The 22,416-nt window shown below is 43.0% G+C and overlaps 1 protein-coding gene across 1 annotated transcript in view; it reads left to right on the top strand.

Annotated features, from left to right (window-relative positions):
- Positions 1-22,416, top strand: part of TNFRSF11A (TNF receptor superfamily member 11a) — a 53,007-nt gene that overhangs the window by 29,514 nt on the left and 1,077 nt on the right. The window contains exons 8-12 of the mRNA XM_007457533.1: positions 1,577-1,670; positions 2,832-2,923; positions 4,878-4,991; positions 7,829-7,881; positions 10,071-10,827. Coding sequence (XP_007457595.1) covers positions 1,577-1,670; positions 2,832-2,923; positions 4,878-4,991; positions 7,829-7,881; positions 10,071-10,827 — 1,110 coding nt within the window. The remainder of the gene's footprint in view (positions 1-1,576; positions 1,671-2,831; positions 2,924-4,877; positions 4,992-7,828; positions 7,882-10,070; positions 10,828-22,416) is intronic.

Genomic DNA, 22,416 nt, shown 5'->3' with positions numbered 1-22,416 from the left:
AGGGAAAGACAGAAGCTGTAATGAGGTGCTCTGAATGCAGGAGCTTTTTTCCATCACCAATATTTTGACTTGTTGCTTTGTTTGGCATCTCAGAAGCTTGGCACTGTGGTAGGATTTGGAGAAGGTATGAAGTGTGCCTTCTTTTATAAAGTGGGAGTGTGATTGTGAAAGGAAGAAAGAGAAAGGAGAATGTGCAGGATGCCCCCAGCAGGTCAGTGTTACAAAGAGCAGACATGAAAGTCGTGTCCCTTCAAGCTCTTCGTGCCTTGCAGCCCCTTTAGGAAGTCGCTTTGCTTTTAAGGGTTACTCTTCCAGGGGGTGTTTATCTTTTGAAAAGCTGTTTGAATTAATACGAGTGACTAGATGTTAAATGCACCTTTGTTGATATCATTTCAAGGCAAATCAAATTGCTAGAGTAAGGGGTGGGTACCCTACTTATTGAGGCAATTGAGAAATCAAGAATGTACTTCCCACCTGACTTTGGACAAAGAAAATATAATTCCTTATTTTAGGGTTTTATTCATGAAAATAAACCACAGAAGTGCTACTAATTTCAAGAGTAATTTGTGGTTTTGGCACAAGCCAGTTGCTTATTATGATATCACATGGTAGCCAATGTCCTTCTTTACTGGAATTACCAAAGGGTCATCATGTGTCAATTGCAGTAAAGGTAATAGGCATAGGAAATCTGAGACATTTCCTATTTTGATAATGTAGTTCATGTGGAATATGAGAGGGGTGAAGACAGCTTACTAACCAGGATCAATTCCTGCTTTCAGTGCTATGGCTTAAGGCAGGGGTCCAAAATCCATCCCACCACTTGTGTTTGTGTAAATAGGATGTTATTGGAACACAGCCCCATCCATTTATTTTTAACACATTATCTATGACTTCTTTCACACTGCAAGTAATTTGCAGAGACCAGAAGACCTGCAAAGCCTAAGATATTTATTGTATGGCTCTTTATAGAAAACTGTTACTACCAACCCTCGGTTTAGGGGAAAGAGACCTATAGTGTAGGTTGGTTCTTTTTTTTCTTTTTTCTTTGCTTTGAGAACTTTGTCAACACTCCGATACTTAGACTGGTAAGAGTATTGATCGGAAAGGGTCAAGACAAGAAGTTTCCTTTAAAAGCGGTAACTGGGCTGCCATTCTCTGTACCCAAAGCCTGGTGTAAGCCCCAGAGGGGAGACAGGGAGAACAGACAGGTGCTTGATTAAAACAAAACAGATAGCAGGCTCCCTGGCCAGGAAACAAAGGATCGGTGACCAGGATGGTGGCTTTGACCGGCAGAGGGTCCGGACCAGAGAGCTGGATCTAATTCAGATCTGGCGTTGGCACCCTGACAGTGAGCCAGTTCCCCTCTGGACACAGTGCTGTCACCTGCTGTGGGGTCTCGGGCCCTCTGAAGTCTGTGAGGACTTCAGCCACCGGCTGCAGGTGGTGAGGGCAGGAATGGGGATGCAAGAGGCAGGCGGGGCGCTTCTGATCTCTGGTCCTCTGGACCATCCTCCTGGCCGATCTCTAAGTGTCCTCGTTTGTCTCGTGTTCTTTTGTCCGTTGGTCTTTTTGACAGTGCAGCTCAACAAGGACACGGTGTGCGAGCCCTGCCTCGCCGGCTACTTCTCTGACGCCTCTTCCTCTACAGAAAAGTGCAAACCCTGGACCAAGTAAGTGACAATGAAGGAACGCAGAGGGTTTGTTGATTTTAAACCCAACTCAGCCTCTGCTGTCTCGTCTGTTTTGAAAACAGACTGATTCCGTTTGATGAGGCTTCCTCTGGAAGCCAGGTTCACAACAGAAAAAGTCTGTCAATTGGGCGTGAGGGCCATAAACCAGTGCAGCCAATCTTCCCCCTGATGTGTGACAGGAGTTGTGTATTGCTTGTTAGATTCAGTCTGACTGAAGCTTTGACTTATAGTTGCAGCTGCTTTTTCCCTTTTTCTAACCTTATTTAGTTGCAAATTACTTAGGATGCTTATTATCACTCACCAGTCCCACTTTTCCCAGCTTCCCAGCATCACTGGTTTACTTGTACAAAGGTGTGTGTGTGTGTGTGTGTGTGTGTGTGGTGTATGTGCAAATAGAAGCCTCCTGTTTAAATAAATGTTTACACACTTGGGGTTTTTTTTTTCCGCATAATATATCCTGAAGGAAGCTCATTCCATATTAGTTCACTTAGATCTTTGTGGCTTTTTATAGCTACGTAGTATGTCATCATAGAGATGTACCATAATTTATTTAATAAGCTCTCTACTGATAGTCATTTAAGTGGTTTGCAGTCTTTTGGAGTAGTAACTAAGTTTGCAATGTATTATCTTTTCTATATACTATCTCACACTTATGTGAGTATATCCAGAGTGAAATCCCTGAGTCCTTTCATGGCATGCTTGTTGTTGAATACTCATAATCAATGTCATGATTCTTTTAGTTCCCAATAAATGAATTCTCGTAAAATATTTATTTTCTGATCCACTTATCCAAGTTTTATTTTGAAAAGATTTTCTGTGTTTTCAACTTCGAAAGGGTATTCATCCAAAGTTTATCACTTAGCCATGGTAATTGAATTTGGAATCTTCTTTACTGAAGACACCAGTCTTTTCTGTTTTGGACCATGCTCTCAGAGTAGTTCTTAGAGAACACTGGCAGTAGTTACTATTGGCTTTGTCCACCTTAATGATGTGTGGATAGACACTGGCAATTCAAGCATCCACAAAGACCTGGTTCCTCTCCTGAATGAGCTTGCAATCTAAAGGGATAGAACCTTTTGTAGCTTTTTTTTTTTAATAAGAATATAAAACCAAAGCACTTACCTACCTTTCCCCTCACAGCTGTACCATTCTTGGAGAGACAGAAGCACTTCATGGGACCGATAAATCAGATGTGGTTTGTAGTTCTCTTCCACCTACAAAACCACCAAATGGTATGTTGAATAGAGCAGGTTGGTTGGGTAGATGTGCCCCAGTCTAGTCAGCTCTTCTAGATTTCTCCCGAATTACATGCTATATCCAGAGGCATCCATTTCTCCCTTTTCATCTCGTCCTATCCATAGTCAGCTCAGTATTTCATTTTTATTAGTATTTTAATTCCAGATATGTTGTTTATTTGATAATTTTCTACTGTGGAATAGATAACTAGTAATTTATTCATATGTGCCAAAAAAAGGAATGGATAACTAGTAATTTATTCATATATGCCAAAACAAAAAAGAAAACTGAGGTGCAAACATAAATTAAAATGCCCCAATGTGATAGGATGGTGGTGGTCACAGTGGTCATAGTAGGGTACCTATGGGAGATTTTGGTCACCAGCCAGAGTTAGCAACTTGTTAGAAGATAGTTATCATTATTTCTGGAACATCCTGTGGATCAAATCAATCTCAAGTACAGTTTCAATGATTGACAGAAAGTTGACAGTTAATGGCGGAAGCTGCTTACCCAGGTGAGCGAGAGGCTGTGAAGGTGGGTCCCGGTATCACAGCACAGGAGGAGGCATAAGTGGCAAGAAAACCTTTCTAATGAGGCAAGAGAACCTAGGCCACAGAGTGATGGGGTTGATAGACATTGACTAAGAAAATCAAGGCCTTAGCTTTGACATTTTGGCAAACAGGAGAACATCAAAGCATTCTGGATAAGGAATTGCACAGTCAGAGCAGCATTTTAAAAAGACCATTAAGAGAACATTCAAAATAACTGAGGGAATGAAAAATTGTCTTAAAAAAGACAGAAGGAGAGGACTTCCCTGGTGGCGCAGTGGTTGAGAATCCTTCTGCCAATGCAGGGGACAAGGGTTCAAGCCCTGGTCTGGGAAGATCCCACATGCCACAGAGCAACTAAGCCCGTGTGCCACAACTACTGAGCCTGTACTCTAGAGCCTGTGAGCCACAGCTACTGAAGCCTGTGCACCTAGAGCCCAAGCTCTGCAACAAGAGAAGCCACGGCAATGAGAAACCCGCACACCTCAATGAAGAGTAGCCCCCGCTCGCCGCAGCTAGAGAAAGCCCGCGTGCAGCAGCAGTGCAGCCAAAAAAAAAAAAGAAAGGAGAAGAAAAGCCAGAGTCCGGAAACCAGGTCATGTAAACCGAGAGCTTATAATATAAAGGCACTAGCATTTAAGTGATCAAGGGGGGGATGAAAAAAATGGTTGAGTCCACATTGTGCTGTACATGAAGTACCTGAAACACTTTGCAGGATGCCTGTGGTTCTGTTCTCATGACCAGCAAAACCCTGGTGCCATGTTGTTATTTGGAAAGAGATTTGATAAGGGGCTTCCTTTTGCCTCCAGGGCCCATCCACCTAGAGAGAGTGAAGTGTTCTGTAGGTAAACAAAGATGATGGATGGTGTGCTCATCCCTATTAGAGTTGTTCTAAAGTAGAAGCATTTAAATATGGTCCTGGGCTGGCCCCTCAGAGAGAGCTATGGCAGCCGGCAGGACCGGACTTGCATTGTGGATTTCACCCTTCTGAACGCGAGCTCTCCCTGACAAACCTACAGTCAGGGCCGGGGACCTTCCTATTGTTCTTATTTCACACCAACACCCTTGATTCTGGGGTTTGATTGAAAGGGTTATGGAGTTTTTTGGGCTTTTTTTGTTGTTTTTTTGGGGGGGTGGTTACGTGGACCTCTCACTGTTGTGGCCTCTCCCGTTGCGGAGCACAGGCTTCGGACGCGCAGGCTCAGCGGCCATGGCTCACGGGCCCAGCCGCTCCGCGGCATGTGGGATCTTCCCGGACCGGGGCACGAACCCGTGTCCCCTGCATCGGCAGGCGGACTCTCAACCACTGCGCCACCAGGGAAGCCCAGGGTTATGTTTTTAAATGGAGAAAGTAAAAATAAACATTCTTTAATGCCATTTTTCTCATTTTCTTCCAACACAGAACCCCAGATTTACTTGCCCAGTTTAATTAGTCTGCTTCTCTTCATATCTGTGGCATTAGTTGCTGCTGTCATCTTTGGTGTTTACTATAGGAAGAAAGGGAAAGCACTAACAGGTATTGTGTCTATGGTGGGTTTTGAAAATGAATCTTCAAGCCAATAGATACATTTCTAGGTGTATGCTTTGAAGAGGCGTATATTGCCCTCTGACTGCCTCTGGTGATCTGTTTAAACTAAGGTGACACACGCTTTATACCTAATTCATTGTTCTCTGGCAAAACAAACAAACGAACAAATGAACAAAAATCGATTGTGCCTTTTATGTATATGCAAACAAAAATATTCTAGGTGCAGGAAACCAATGACTGTTGTATAGATTATATAGTGTCAGATATACAGAGGGTTGCATTTATCCTAGAATACAAACCTTTTTAATTACTTAAATTTAATTAATTACTTAATTAAAACAGAGACAAAATGTTCAGGTAAATGACAGATGGAAAGTTTTGACTGGGGTGTTACCCTGATAGGTGAATTTAAAATTCTGAAAATAAGTGGTCTTATATTCAGTAAAATGCAGGTGCTCATTCTTAGAATGAACAATCAAGTGTCGTCTTGTTTATTGGGAATAGTTTTTCCAAAAAAAAAATTTGTTTGATAGTGTCTTTTAACATCACATCCTGTTTGACTTTTATACTACAAAGCTACAAAGTATAATTTTTAAGAAACTGTTCAAGGCTTCACTACGTTTCCTAAACCTAGTGCACATCATTGTCTTTTGAAGCACCTGTGGTCTCACCATCCTTTCCCATTTTCACTTGCTCACTTGTTTTGTCCACCTTTGCTTTGCCGTGATTCCATCAGTTCTCTCACAGTCACATCCATAGACTTCATGAAATCCTGCATATCTTCCTATTTCCATTAACATTCCATCCTCTAATGTAACATTGGGCAATCAAAAGATGAAAGAGGGAAGATGGTGACTGACGATGCCAGTGATAAGCAGAGAGTATTTGAAGAGGAAAAGTTGGAATTAACTTTTTAAAAAGCCTATCATTGTTGAATACTGTTATTTAATGCAACTGCACCTCCCCAACATCAGAACTGGGGATCTGAATAATGCATGTTCAGACATGCTGATGGATTGCTCACTCATATAGCCATGTTTTCATGAGATAAACAGACTCCCAGTGTTTTATTCTTTAGTTTTTTTCTCTGTGATAATCTCTTTTGGCCATATCTTACCAATGGCAAAGGCAATGGGCCTGCCCATCACTGAGTCGGGATGTGTGACTGTCAGCTTTTTCTTCATCCCTTCATTCAACACATGTTTTTTGGCCACCAGGGACTGGACAGACACTGGGGTCTCAATACTGAGCAACACAAACAGAGCCAGTGCCCTAATGGAAGAAGCTTCTCTGTGAGCAAGGCAGGGATTGGCCCATAGAATGAGGCTGAGTGTGGAAAGGGAGGTGCAAGAGCTCCAGGGGTGACAGAGTTGCCTGTCCAGCCTCAGGGTCAGCCAGGGCCTCCCAGGGCAGAGTCAGGGGACCTGAGATCTGAAAGACAAGTTGGAATGAACTAGCCCAAGGGGAGCTAAGGAGAATCAAAAGCATTCCATGCAAAGAGAATTGCACGATTGGAGGGAGCAGAGCAAGTTGGGGGGATTGGAAGGTTAGCGCAGCTGGAGTAGAAAGTCAGAACCAGTGTGACATGAAACTGCTAAGAAATATGCTCCCATCCTGAGCAGAGGGAGGCAGAACAACCCTGTGGTTTTCGTATTTGGCTATTTTAGTAATTAAAACAAATTTGGGGGGTACAGAAAGAGTGGATGCAGACCCACCAGTAAGGAGGGCTTTTGCAATCAACCAGGAGAGAGATTATCATAGTAGTTAGGAGTAATTACCACCTCTGTGTACAAATGTTATTTTTAGTATCATCTGTAATTGTCTACTCCTGATCCCTGAAAGGAAAGAGCTGCAACTTTCCTTTTATGTGGAGTATCTTTTTTTATATAATTTTAAAGTGATGATGATGATAGTCGTAACTGACATATTAAATATTTATCATGTGCCAGCACTGCTCTACATATTTTACATGTCCTAAGTCTCCACAACAGCACTGAGAGGGAGGCATTATTATTTCCCCTGTTTTATGATGTGGAAACTGAGGCTCAGAGAGGTTAAATAGACCAGGCAAGGTCACATAAGAGGCATCATTACCTATTATGATGACGTCATTATCTTCCAGTGGAAAATGGACAACCTCTTAGCTTTAGTCTTTATAGTGAATTCAACATCAGATACTCAGTGGACGTGGGATAAAATTTTACCTTTGTATTATATACATTCATAGATTTTTTTAATTCACAGATTTGACCTTTTAAGTTTCATCAGTTCTATTTTAAAAAGTTAAGGAAGATATACTTTGTACATGCCACAGAACATACTCTTCTTTCTTCTGAGAAGCAGCAGGGTGTAGGGGAAAAGGATTCGGGGCCCGCTGGAATTCAGTGGGGCCTGACACAGCATTCTGGCGTGCACTTTACTTTTATCATACATATATTTGTGCTAAGTCCCCTAGACCCACGTCACCTTTGTTCCCCTGCAATACCTAACAGGGTCCCTAATAGTCAAAGAAAAATTGCTAAGGGCATGAGAATGTCTATAGTCAAAACAGCAGCTCTGACAGCCCTCAGATGTGCCTGAAGGTATTCAGTGGAACATTAGGGCATCTTGTTTGGCTTTACATAGATCAAAAATTTCTGTTTTTGATAGGAGGAGGAAGATGCCTTTAGTCTTTAAATTGATTGATTTTCTTTTAAATGTTTCACTCTCAGATTTGCAGACGATTTTGTTTAAAGACAATATTGATCTGACATAGTGGTCAATAATACTGAATTAGAAATAGGAAATAATGATATGAAGCGCTTATCCTTACTTTGTTTTTCTAGCTAATTTGTGGCACTGGGTCAATGAAGCTTGCGGCCGCCTAAGTGGAAATAAGGTAAATTTAAAAGTCTTAAGTGCCTCCTTTAAGTACTGTTAACAGTTTGGGGGAATTCCCTGATGGTCCAGTGGTTAGGACTCGGCGCTTTCACTGTCAGGGCCCGGGTTCCATCCCTGGTTGGGGAACTAACATCCCACAAAGCAGTGCATGAGCTGATGGTCCAGTGGTTAGGACTCGGCGCTTTCACTGTCAGGGCCCGGGTTCCATCCCTGGTTGGGGAACTAACATCCCACAAAGCCGAGTGCATGAGGCCAAAAAAAAAAAAAAAAATTGGCTGTTATAACTATTATTAGTGAAATATTGAGTCAAATTGTGAATGGGTACTTCGTTGAGAGGATGGAACCTCAAATCCCAGGATTGATCCCCACAGAGTAACCCAAAGCCCAAGTCAGTGGTCATCCTAAATGCTGTTTTCTTTGTATTTCATTCCATTTCTGTCATCTCTCTGCCCATGTATTTATATTATTATTGTAGTGCCAATCTCTATTGCCTAGTACAGATTCCTAGGAGGGAAGAGCAGTCACATTCCTGTACTCTGTAGTTATTTTGGTGGCTTTTAATTTTGGTATAACTTCAGAATTGTAGGAAAGCAGTGAGATAGTACAAAAAACTTCCACCTGCCCTATACTCAGATCCACCGATTGTTTATATTTTCACATTGCTTTATTATTTGCTATCTGTACGTTTGTATATGCATATGTATATTTTTTCTCTTGAACCATTTTTTTAAAATTTATTTATTTAATTAATTTATTTTTTGGCTGCGTTGGGTCTTTGCTGCTGCGCGCGGCTTTCTCTGGTTATGGCTAGTGGGGGGCTACTCTTCGTTGCGGTGCGCGGCCTTCTCATTGCGGTGGATTCTCTTGTTGCAGAGCATGGGCTCTAGGCGTGTGGGCTTCAGTAGCTGTGGCTCATGGGCTCTAGAGCACAGTCTCAGTAGCTGTGGCGCATGGACTTACTCGCTCCCCGGCATGTGGGATCTTCCTGGACCAGGGCTCGAACCTGTGTCCCCTGCATTGGCAGGTGGATTCTTAACCACTGTGCTACCAGGGAAGCCCTCTTGAACCATTTTAGAGTGTGTGGCAGACATCATGTTCCTCTGCCCTTAAATACTCATGTGAATTTCTTAAGAACAAGGACATTCTCTTATATACCCATAGTACCTTTATCAAAATCAAAAAATTTAGTAGTGGTACAATACTATTATATATCAATAATTTACATTTGATCTTAAAATTTCATTAATTATCCCATTATATCCTTTAGGTCTAGGTTCTTAAGTATAAAGATATATACATTTTAAAATATTTATTTATTTATTTTTGGCTGTGTTGGGTCTTCGTTGCTGCACGCAAGCCTTCTCTAGTTGCGGCGAGCCGGGGCTACTCTTCGTTGCGGTGCTCGGGCTTCTCATAGTGGTGGCCTCTCTTGTTGCGGAGCACGGGCTCTAGGCACGCGGCCTTCAGTAGTTGTGGCTTGCGACCTCAGTAGTTGTGGCGCACGGGCTTAGTTGCTCCGTGGCGTGTGGGATCTTCCCGGACCAGGGCTCAAACCTGTGTTCACTGCATTGGCAGGCGGATTCTTAACCACTGTGCCACCAGGGAAGTCCCCAAAGACATACAAATTGTAAACCTTGAGCTCATACTGATTTCTCCAATTCTGGTCCCAACACTACAGGATTTATTGTAGTCTTTCTTTAGCTGTATTTGAATCTTCCCTTTTCCAACAGTAAGAAACCCAGCTCCTATTATTCTCAGTATATTTACTCAGTTCCAGAATACACAGAAAGTAGTTTCAGAATCACTAAGCCATACCACAGCAAAAAGCAAAGCTACTAACCAGAGTTCAATATTTGTTTACAGGGTTTTTTAAAAATTTAGATTGAGGGTATAGACAAAATCCTGTGTTCTAAAGTTATTTGGGTCAGCTCTCCCCCTTGCTTCAGTGTAAACATGCTATCCCGTCGGAAATGCAGTTAGATTCATCTGATTCTGGTTGTACTCTATCTGAGGGTTCTCCCCACCCCCTAATCTTAAATAACCCAAATAAAGCGACATAGTGAGTATTCCATCTGTACTTGTTATGGTGGAAATAATTACTATAAGCACCATTTTCAGCCACGTTTAACAGACCCATGTTCTAATATCGCTGGATTAATGCTCTGCCTTCTGAATTTAAATCAGCAGGAGTCCTCAGGCAGCAATCTTAGCTGCACTCATGTGGAAGCCCCTAGTCAGCGTGAAATCTGTGAGGGTGTCTTACTGCTGACTCTGGAACAGAAGATGTTTTCTGAAGATATGTGCTGTCCTGACAGTGGAGGTGCGTGTGCAGGTGGCGGTCCCTGTGTGCCGGGAGAAGATGCCAGGATGCTCACCCTGGTCAGCGAGATTGAGGGGGATGCCTTCAGGCAGATTCCCACAGAAGACGAATACGTGGACAGACCCCCCCGGACCCCAGACTCTATATTGTTCTTCACTCAGCCTGGAAGCACATCCACACCGCCTTTCCCTGAACCCCTGGAGGTGGGAGAGAATGACAGTCTAAGCCAGTGCTTCACTGGGACAGAGAGCTTGGTGGATTCCGAAAGCTGCCACTTCGCTGAGCCTCTGTGCAGGACTGACTGGATTCCTATGTCCTCCGAAAAGTACTTGCAAAGAGAAGTGGAGGGTGGCAATTACCCCCACTGGGCAGCCAGCTCCAACTCTGCAGATGGCTGTGCAGGCTGCAGGAACCCTGCTGGGGAGGACCGGGAACCCCTGATGGGTTGCCCCCAAAGTGGACCCTTGCCCCAGAGTGCCTATGGCATGGGCCTTCCTCCCGAAGCAGCTGATGGGGCAGAGGTGGGAGGCCAGCCCATGGATGGGGCTGATGCACGGCTTCCCAGCTCCGTGAGGGGAGGTCCTGGCTATGGAGGCCCTTCCAGTGACCAGCCACCTGCATCAGGTAAGTGACTCTGCTGGTTTCTCCCTTCTGAGCAAAAAGGCCTGGTCTCTGTGCAGTATCTGGGGACAAGTGTCACGTGCCATTCGGGAAAGAGAGACGCTAACATGGGAAAAGTTCAGCTTGAGCATTTCCTCCTGATAAGCTTCTTTACAGGCTGGGTTTTGAGTCAGTCCTCATGTTGGGTTTGTGCATTGTACCCCTGGGGCTCTCTCTCTTGGTTTATACGTGCCCCATGCCCTTTTGCATTCAGGCTTCTCACAATGGCATTAGACCTCAAATCCCCGCATTGACCCCTGAAGACAATGCCAACATTGACCGCAGGACTGGCTGAAGTCAAGGCATTCCCTCAGATTTCTGGGTTTGGGTTTTTTCTTTAAAGCGACCTAGGCCTCAAATTTCCCCCTAGAAAAGCTCTTATAAATTTCAGGACAACAAACAAAATTGTTCAGTTAATCATTGATTAATTAATATTTATTGAGTGTTGTTGATTCTGGGCCAAATTAATGAGGCAGTGGCTGTCCTTTGATGCTTTTTATGAGAAGCCCCTTTTATGAACACTACATAGGATATATTTATGGAACCAGGAGGATGGTTTTACAATTTAAAATCATTATAGAGATTTATTGCTGCACCACTGCTTGAGTGTGAATAGCCCACCGGTTGTAATATTATAACTTTTTTCTGCGAAGGTAAAACATCCTCTGTTTTATTATGTAGTTACAGGGAACTTTTCTGCTGATGGTGAGGGCTTCCTCTGGTTCCGGGGATTATTTGCTGTATTATGGGAAGTGGGTGGTCAGGGATCTCTGAGAATTTTCTGAAAGCTATAGACCCTCTCTCCAGAGAAATGAACATGTGCATATGTACTACTTAAGGGGCTTCACAGAATCCTCCCAAACTCTAAAACCACAAAGCCCGTTCATGGACCACCTTTATCCTGGGATGCTTTTTCTTCTTCTTTCCTGTCTCTTTATTTAGACTGCCACCGGGTCTAGCAGCTGGTCTTTGAATTATTTTATAACCATGAGGTAGCTCAATCGGGCCCTAAATGGAGACTGTTTTGCCCCATGCTGATGGTGGCTCCTGGCTTATTGGGTAGAACAATGAATTTGAATCTGTTCTCCAAGGTTTGTGGTTTTGCTGCAACTACACAGATTCACTGAGGTGTAAATTCTCTATCAGTTCTCAGTCAAACTGAAAGGAGGAGGTGGGCTTGGGGATATTTTTCAAAGAACTGATGTGTTTTTCCTCCAGAAGACCTCAACTGATTTTTTCAAAGATTTTAAGTAATTTCTGTGTCTAAAAGTTTGGCTCTATGGTTCGTTTGTATTGTTCTCTTTCTTTTCTACAGGTTAATTTTCTTCCCACTGGTTGCACACACAGAGAGAACACGAGTATTTGGGGGTGTGGGGAGGAGGGAGGCAGAACCTCAGTTTGGCAGCTGCCACGTCTCGTGACACTGCCAGGGGACAGACCTGTTTTTCAGTTGCTAACATCAGGAAGGTGATGTTTGCTGCTGTGTGAAAAGCAGCAGCAGTTCTTGGAAGAACAGCACTGGCCAAAGTGAAAGAGATCAATTTTTTCTTAGTGTCTTGAAACCAAAAGGGCGGATCCGAGCTCTCCTGTAAGGAGTTAAAGCAGTGCCCATCTCTGCTTTTTTTTATCTTTCTTTTCTGCAGCACTAAACATCTAGGTATGGAAAGAAGAAAAAAAAAAAAAGTGTGTCATCAACTAAGTGGTATTAATTTGCAAAAGGTTTACACTGCTTTTTCTGTCTTGATCTGGTGCTCAGCCATATAGAACATCCGTAGAGAGTTGCCAGCAAGTGGGCCAAATTCATGTTCGCCTGAGGAGAATTAGCAGCCAGACTGATTTTCGAGGCTGTGCAGGTCTCTCCATAATTACTTCTACATAAACAGGCCTTCTGATTCCTGGTCAAAATAGCATTTTCTCATTATTGCTTTTTTTTTTTAATTGTCATAGTTTATCTTCTATAAAATGTGGGAAAGAGGATGGAGCTTGGGTGGGGTTAATTCTACATGATCTCCTGAAAGCCACTGTGCTCTCAGGACTTGAGGGAGGTGACCTTTTTATTGGCTTGTGGATTTTTATATGTGAGTATTGAAGAAGAAAAAAACTTACAACCAAATCAAGTGGTTTCTGCAGAAATGACAGGGTTGGGCACCACCTAAGTAGGGAAAAGTATCTCCTTTGCATCCAGCTTCCTTTTGAAGAGGATGATTGTTCTTCAAACAGCTCCACAAGCCTATCTTTCAAAAATAGTACCCGGGGCTTCCCTGGTGGCGCAGTGCTTGAGAGTCCGCCTGCCGATGGAGGGGACGCGGGTTCGTGCCCCGTTTCGGGAGGATCCCGCGTGCCGCGGAGCGGCTGGGCCCGTGGGCCATGGCCGCTGAGCCTGCGTGTCCGGAGCCTGTGCTCCGCAAATGGGAGAGGCCACAACAGTGAGAGGCCCGCATAACGCAAGAAAAAAAAAAAAAATAGTACCCGACGCTAAGTCTGTGTTAGCAGTGTCACAGCTCTAAAAGCACAAGGAGGGTTATCAGCAAAAACCAATGAAAGGGGAAAACATACTTGTGGTTTTGTTTTGCGTAACCATGTCTTGATTTACGTCTTAAATTATCCTGATGACGTGATGGTGGTTACCTTGGTTATAAGCCCTTTCACCTGGAGTTTGGAGAATTCTGTGTCTAGAAAATGATGTTATGTGAAAAAACAACTTCCTATGATTAATGTATCACTAGTTGGCCTGTGACTTGCTTCTGGCTCCTGAGATCACTTAATTGGTTCAGACACTTCTGAACTGGAGAGAGGTGTGTGTTCGCAGGGCCCACAACGATTCTTCGTGAGCACCAGCTACATGATTCTCTATCAAATCTTTATTGAGGGTCCACTGAGACATGGAGACTTGGAAAAGCTTGGAAAACAATTAGGGATTGGTGCTAGGGAATGGACAACACAAAAAGAATCAATAATTTGAGAAAGCAAGGCCCTCCATGGCCAGCCCCCCTAACCTGCAGCCTCTTCACCTGCTCACCCACCAAAGTTTGGCCAACGCCAGCCTCAGCCATTTTTAGTGGGAATCTCTCACTTTCCTGCCTCTGCACTGTAACAGGCTTCCCCGAGTGTGGCCACCCTGTCCCCGCACGGTCCCCTTTTCCAGAGCACCCAGCTCCTCCTGACCTTCAAGTCCCAGCTCAAATGCTGCTTCCTAAACCAGGGATGCACGTTGGCTGCCTGGGTGGCCACTCTCCCCTTCCGTGCCCTTGGCAGCCCCTTGTAATTCGTCCTGGCATCTTTCTCACCGAGCCCAGCACACTCATACCTTTATCAACAGCCATCTCCAGGCAGCCACGAACAGTTAGTTGGTAGGAATTGCCGTGACCTTCACCACTCCCGATCTTTCTAGTCTCTCCCATGGCAGCTTACTCACAGTATAAATGAATAAATGTTCATAAACTCATTCATTTATTCATTTCTCCATCCATCCAGTCATGAATAACTAAAGGAATAAGAGCCCATAGCTTCCTGTTTGTCCCCTAACTCACTCTCAGCCTCCTACCTCTTAGGTCTGTTCAGGGAAGCAGGGGGCCAGGCAGGGGATGGAAGGATGGCCGCTATCTGTCCTGGGCAGACTCAGGTGTCCTGGGCAGAGGAGGCAGAGATGGCAGAAAAAAGGATGCGCTGGTCCATCCAAGTGGCATAGACTTACCTAGGCTAATGCCTGGGAGCCAAGGGCATTGGAGAATGAGGGCACACGCCTGACTCCCACGTCCCCCACCCTTGGTCTCCCATCCCTGGGCACCACCCTGTCCTGAAATGACTATTCTTGACCATCCACTTCCATCCTGAAAGACAGATAAACGTTCTCTTACCCCAGTTTTCTTCCCCTTCCTCCCCTCCCCCTGAGCAAAGGACAGTCCTCTGTTTCTAACTTTCTTCTCTCTCCTGTTGCAATGCCATCCACTAACTTGGGTTTGACTTTTAGCTAAGTATCATAAGGGCAGGTATTAGCTCACTGATTCTATAAGTTAAAAATATTTTTTAATTCAGTTATTTGGTAATAAAATTCAGCATTCATTGATGTTAAAGGTCAATGCATTGTTTCAAAATATAAGAAAAATTTGTTCACTATGTCTTTTAGTTTAGCCCCACTTCCCTTCCTTCTCTTCTAATTTTGGAAGGGTTTCATTTGTCAGCCATTCTAAGTAATTTTCAAGCATGATTCAGAATGGAACTATTAAATACTGTTTCCCTTCCCATATCATCATAGACCCAGTTTCTTCCAAATGCCTGAAACAGATATTGCATTTCCATAAAAAGGAAAATCACATGAGAAGCATATGGGTTAAATATAAAATAAGTTTTTAAAAAATTCCAAAAGAACCCAATATAGCCTGGGTAATTTGAGTGGATTTGTGTATATTTTTAGTTCTTTTCCTTGGAAGAAAATCTACATGACAATTGGGTGATATTATTTGCTATAGTTCTTGTGATTTAATATTCATACGTTATACATTTTAAACAACATAATAAGCCTTTGAGAAGACAAGTATGCATTACCTTGCTTAAAAAATGTAAATTGTGTCAAGGATTGAGTTCTTAAAAGGAATTTTGTTCTCTCTGCCGGAGAAATAGGGATTCCACGGGGCCTGCTATGCAAAGCAGGGACTTAGCAAACTATAAACATCTTTCTGGTCGTGATGAGACACTTCATTTATTCATTGTTTCTGTTGACTTAAAATGCTATTTTTAACTCTCAAGTGACCTGAGAATTCTTCTAGCTGAGTCACGTTAAATATTAATGTTAAGCCACAACCAACCCATTTTAAATGTTAGAAACTCTTCAGATTTTCTAATCTAATAAAAACCCTCATGTCATGCTAGTTCTCAAATCATCCTTTTGGGTAGCCTTCACGTAGAAGTCTGTCAATCCCCTTGTGTTCAGAGACACATTAAGCCTGTTCTGACATCCTGAAGGTTGCATTTTTATCAATGACATTATAGGTATTAGTTACCAGGTGCTGGCTAAGTGCTTCGTGTAGGTATTACCTTCCCACTTCCTCACAGGAATCCTATGGGCAAGTTCCTCGCCCAGGACCATACAGCGAGTCAGCGATGAAACCATGACTCAACTATCTGATTCTGAAGCCTGTGCCTTCAACCATGGCACTGTCTCCCCATAAATCAGTGCCAATGTTACTGATTTCATTTGTTTACCATGCGCTGGAGAATCCTCAGTGTGCTGTAGAATAAGGGCAAACTCGGGCTGGGATCATTGGCTACTCAGGCTGAGCGCAGGGCAGTGGCCAGGCCAGGCCCAGAAGATTCCATGGGAAGGGGTGCTAGTGTCTGTGCAGGAGGTGATGGCTACTTTGACCTCTGAGTCCCCTTTCTTCTGCCAGTTGTCTCAGGAAGTTACTGTTTTCACTGTCACTGGTTCTTTTGGGAGGAAAGCTCTTTCTTCCACGTGCCTCCAACCCCATCTTTTTTTGAAAGTAAAATAAAACTAAAATAAATGCCAGAGGCAGCTTGCTGGGGAAAGCTGGCGGAAAGACAGCTTCAGAGAGTAGGGAAGAGGGAAGTGACGGGCCTGGCTTTGCTCGTATTCCCAGAGGTCTGTGGACTAATGGGACCTATGAAAGCCTTAAGCCTTCTTAAGGCATCTTGGACAAGCCTCATGCACCCCATCCCTCCCTTTCCACATTCCCCTCTTAACCAGCCACCAGCAAGGGAGAAGGTCTCCCCTGACATCAGAACGTCCTGGGGTTTCCTTGGCTCTCAGTGGAGAGAGCTACCCCTTCCGGGCAAGTACCAACTGCGGAAACCCTGGCAACCATGCTGATGAGGGGGCCCGCAGCACCCACCTTGCTGACATGGGGTCCTTTTGACTTGCCATCCCAGGGCCTTGCCCTCTCAGGTCTGTTCACACAACCGTGTAAAACCCTCTGAAAGGCAGAAAGCTGATTTCAAGGAACGATTGTTTATAAACAAGGACAGTTCAGGACTGAGGCGTAATACAGGGTAAGGATATTACCAACTCATTCAAAACCTTACCCTACTCTAGTGCTACATTCAACTAGCTGCTGACGTGCACGATGAGAAATGAGATGGTGGGGGATTTGTGTAGAATTACATAGATGAGTGTTCAAACCAGAGACAGTCAGAATGATGGATTATTTCAGCAAAGAAAATAAAAGTTGGTTAGATTGCTAGAGGTAAGTGCCCTTTCAGTCTTCAAGGTATTTTGAAGTCCTTCAACAAGACAGGGATGGAAAGATAACATGACCGCTCAGTACGTTTCCCGAATCTCGTTTCCTGGGGAGTTCCATGAGCACAAACATTACATTCTGGGAGTAATAATGCCAGCATTGCACCTGTGAGAAATTCTGTGCTATTTCCCAAGCATTTTCAAATCCACTGTCTCATTTGACCCTATGCCATCCTGCTGGCTATTCACACATTCATTCATTCATTTATCATATGCCTGCTCTGGGTGGCTGCACGCTGCCAGGCTAGCTGGGCTTGAAAATTGATGCTCATTTCATAAAGAGCAGACCAAGTTATTAGGTAGTTTGTCCCAATTCCACAGCTAGTGGAGGCTGAGCCAGGGCAGGACCAGAGCTTTCAGGGTCCTGCACTCTCCTCTGTCCCAACCCCATTTCTGTCCCTCCTGTACTCGGGCAGCCACTGAAACCACCACCCTTTTAGTCACCAGTCATGCTCTTCAGAGAGTGAAACACCACTCTAAGCTGCTAAAACCTCTTTTCTATTGAAGTTGAGACAGGTGAGACTAGGATGCCATGGATGTTAGTAGATTACTTGCAGGTGAGTCTGTATTGTGATGAGGCTGGAGAAAGAAGCCTGGACAGTTTTCATCCCTGAAGCCATGTCAGTCAGTAGAGGGGGGAAAAGAAGCCTGGAATGCTCACATGCGGAGGAACTGTGAGCTGGTGTTTGTAATGCAGCCAGCCTGGCACAGAGGGAGCATGCAGTAAATTCTGGATTTGAGGTGTTCCATCACTATTAGTATTATAATAGTGATCTAGCTTAACCTTAATCTAGCTTCACTTAACCATAGATTAGCCCACATTCCCCCTAACCTCTGTAGAGTGACCTGACGGAAGCCGACAGCACACTGATTACTCACAACTAATGGGTCACTCTAGGACACCCCGGACCTTCTGCTCCTGCCAAGAGAATGGCCGCGCTTACTAAAATCCATAGGTCTGCCCAGCCTTGTGAGTGTGAGCTGATCCTGTTGTAATTTAAAACTTTAACTGTTGCATTAACTGGTTAAAAAAGAAAAACTGAAGTTGATAAGCATGAGAATTATTTCTATGAAACTATTAAATGCTTCGGGAAGATTCAAAGAATGAGCTGCTAAAATCTTTTTGCTGTTGAAGTTGAGAGGGCGAGGCGATGAAAGGTTGAGGCAATAAAACTCTAGAAGGATTCTGCACTTAGACTGCTTGGCAGCTGGCTTGGTTCTCATTTCACTTTAAAGAAACCAAAACGAGATCGGAGGCAAAGCCTGACAGGTATAATTGATACAGTCGGCAGACCTTTTCTCAAAGGGACAAGCCTCAGTTCTCTATCAGAAAGTGGGTGTTGAAAGTTTTATAGCAGGTGGCAAGTGGCTTGAACACCAGGGAAACATATCATAGAGTCCCCATTTTAGGAGCACCGGTGGATAGCCTCTGCAACTCAGAGTTTTACCGAACGTTGAGTTCTTTATCAATAGAGAAAATTAGATCGGCAAATGTGTCTGCAATTTTGAAACATGTCCAACTTATAAGATGTTACCTCCAAAAAGAGTAGCGTTAAATTAGAGCATCAGTGAGGGGGGGAGGGGGAAACAGCAGCACTCCTTATAGCTGTCTGCCATCTGCTACAAAGTTTCCAGAGCCCAGTGAAAAGTGAATATATGAAGCCCCTTGTGCAAAAATTAGTAAGAATTTCAAGATGATGGCAACAGAACATTAAACAAGCACGGGGCGCTTCTGAGCACAGGGCCCTGTGCGACTGCACAAGTCACATGCCCCTGAAGATGGCTCTGCTGTCACTTACTGTTACTGGCAAATAAGTAGAGCTTTTTAAAGTTTAGTCTGTACCAGTTTACTACTCATAAAAGTCAGTGTGAATGGAACAGACTTGGACTTGATCGAAGGTAGTTTCTGTCATTAATTGTACTTTCGATGAAGAAACACATGAAGAATAAAATTGAGAATCTCATACTCTTTCTAGGTAGCTTTTCTTTACATCCTAATCGTCAGGAATTTAAAGGCCTTTTTTTGGTCCTCCCCTCCCTACTGTGCCCCCCGCAAGAATAATATTCTTGATCCTGTCTGTGGATCGAAGAATTATGAAATGTTTTAAATATATTTCTTAGGAAAAAGGGTTTGAGTTGCATTTTGGAAAAAAAATAGAAAATAAGGATATAGATCCTACAGAATATATCAAAAATATATTGTTGACCATGAGGCAAAGGCATGGAATGAAATTTTTTTTTTTCTTCTTTTGGTGTTTTGGCTGCCCGGCATGTGGGATCTTAGTTCCCTGACCAGGGATCAAACCCATGCCCCTTATGTTGGAAGCATGGAGTCTTAACCACTGGACTGCCAGGGAAGTCCCCTGGAATGAAATTCTTAAGAAGAAAAGTTTAACACAAAATCTTGATGTGTAAGACAATGGTTAAAAAAAAAAAATGGGTTTTTATCTGAGTTCAGACAAACTGAAGATTCTGACGAGGAAGGTAAACAACAATGGAGTCATGATGATGATTTGTTGGAAAATAAAATTTTAAATGATGGAGAAATTATATATACCATGACATAAACAGATAAATCCATATGAAGAGGACAAAAAAGATATTAAGTTCAAGACCATAAATCAATCACGCAGTGGCTAGCACTGCCCTGTGTGTAGGTTTACAAGCTACTGAAGAACAGCAGAACCATGTTGTTCTTCAATGTTGTAATAATAAAAAGCTAAAGGAATTATACCAAGAAAAATATCATACTTTAAAGCAACTTAAATTTGCTGCTCTTATTAAATAATCATGGTATTTTTTTTTATTTTTAAACAGTACATTTTAAATTGAAATATGGTTTATGGTATACACATATTATTTTTGATTTCTCACTTTGACTTTTTCTGTTAACTAGTGATCCCTCAACTAGGAAGACTTCTCCTGTGTTAGTTATTATGCTCATTCATGCTGCTGCTGCTACAGTAGAGACCTTATATCAGCTCTCAGTTAGCAGTTGTTGAGTTACTTGAAAGTCATTTACAAGTTCACCTCTTCAACATCTTTTTAAACTTAAAACATATAACTTGCATTCACACATTGATTTTTTAGTGTAGGGACATATGTGTTGGCTGAATATAGTTTCCTGAGCCTTTTTCACGTTAACTTCCAGGCATAACAAGTCTGAATGCAAACTCCTGCTGCATTTTTAAAGTCTCTTTTTCATTTTTTCTTTTAACAGCTGCCTTGTCCACGCCGCCACACACCAGTTCAGCAGCTTGCTGATGTCTTTTGTTTTGCGTTTAGTGGCTCACATTTATTTGGGTCCTTGCAAAGCATTCAGTTTTCTTAGAAACATTTGCCTTTTTTTCACTTACTTACATTTCACAACTTTACATAGAGACAGACCTTGGAGATACTGCAGGTTCAGTTCCAGACCACCGCAATAAAGCAAACACCACAATAAAGTGAGTCACACGAATTTTTTTGGTTTCCCAGTGCATATAAAGTTATGTTTACACTATACTATAGTCTATTAAGTGTGCAATGGCATGTCTAAAAGAATAATGTACATACTCAGTTTAAAAATACTTTATTGCCGGGCTTCTCTGATGGCGCAGTGGTTGAGAATCCGCCTGCCGATGCAGGGGACACGAGTTCGTGCCCCGGCCCGGGAAGATCCCACATGCCGCAGAGCGGCTGGGCCCGTGAGCCATGGCCGCTGAGCCTGCGCGTCCAGAGCCTGTGCTCTGCAACGGGAGAGGCCACAACAGTGAGAGGCCCACGTACTGCAAAAAAAAAAAAAAAAAAAACAGACTTAATAACTAACTTGGTAACTGGTGAGAGCAGAAAGACATAGGCATAATAGAGAGTAGACCTTGTAGCATAGAGTACGCTCGATGTTATGAACACCTGTCTATGTTTTATTTTAATTTTTATTTTATACTGGAGGATAGTTGATTCACAATGTTGTGTTAGTTTCAGGTGTACAGCAAAGTGATTCATTTATACATATACATATATCTATTCTTTTTCAAATTCTTTCCCAATTTAGGTTATTGCAAACATTGAGTGGAGTTACGTATGCTATACAGGTCTCTGTTGGTTATCTATTTTAAATATAGTAGTGTGTATATGTCAACCCCAAACCCCCAATTTATCCCCCCCCTCCACCTTTCCCCTTTGGTAGCCATAAGTTTGTTTTCCAAGTCTATGAGTCTGTTTCTATTTTGTAAACAAGTTCATTTGTATCATTTTTTTTAGATTCCACATTTAAGTGATATCGTATGATATTTGTCTTTCTCTGTCTGACTTAACTTCACTTGCTGCAAATGGCATTATTTCATTCTTTTTAATGGCTGAGTAATATTCCATTGTATATATGTACCACAATGGATTTTCTTTATCCATTCATCTGTTGATGGACATTTAGGTTGTTTCCATGTCTTGGCTCTTGTAAACAGCACTGCAATGAACACTGGGGTGCATGTATCCTTTCCAACCATAGTTTTCTCTGGAATATATGCCCAGGAGTGGGATTGCTGGATCATGTCTGTGTATTTTAGAGGGAATGGAGAACATGGGTCAATCTGACTAGTTAGTGAATGGAATACTAGCTGTACTTGCCCAAGCCGCTTGGGGAAATTAACAGGCAAATAAATCCCTGCCACCACCCATCTAGGAACATCCCCAATACAACCGCCAACGGGAGAAAGAGCGTGAGTCACAGATCCTCCCTTGTGACTTTCAATTTGTTGCTCATATTTGAAATCTCTATTTTCATTGAAATCCCTGTAATGGGCCACTGTGCCTGTCTCAGGATCTCTGAAGGTACCCTGTGGGTGCAGGGAAGGCTCCTGGTATTTCCTGTATGCTGTTGGTATTTCAGTGAGACCATCCAAAATATGCCTTCCACATTTGGGAGAAATCTCTTCATGGAGAGTAATGACAGAAACGATTTTATTTGTGTAAGTTATTATTAAGCTTTGTCACAACAGAGAAGAAAAAAAAAAAAAGATGAGGTTAATAGTGAGGCACTGTTTTTATGTTCACCTTCCCTGGTCAGACTGAAAGATTCTGCTTGTGATGCTCAGTGTTGGGGCATTTCTGCATCTGCTTGGTTTGTGGCATTTATTTTCACCTGGGTCATTTGTAGAGCATCAGTCCTTGACATAGGAGAATAAGAGGTAGTAGGTTTCCTAACATTTGCTGAACTTTCTATTTGTTTTTCAAAAGGCCCACTAATTAAAGACTGGCTAAATCCAGTCACCCACAAAAAGTGATGACAGAACCCCCTGAGGACAAAACACCTCCCAGGGATG

This window comes from Lipotes vexillifer, unplaced genomic scaffold (genome assembly GCF_000442215.2).
Source record: "Lipotes vexillifer unplaced genomic scaffold, Lipotes_vexillifer_v1.1 scaffold125, whole genome shotgun sequence".
NCBI classification, from domain to species: Eukaryota; Metazoa; Chordata; class Mammalia; order Artiodactyla; family Lipotidae; genus Lipotes; species Lipotes vexillifer.
The sequence above is the reverse complement of the archived record's forward strand: the minus strand, read 5'-3'. Positions and strand labels throughout refer to the sequence as shown.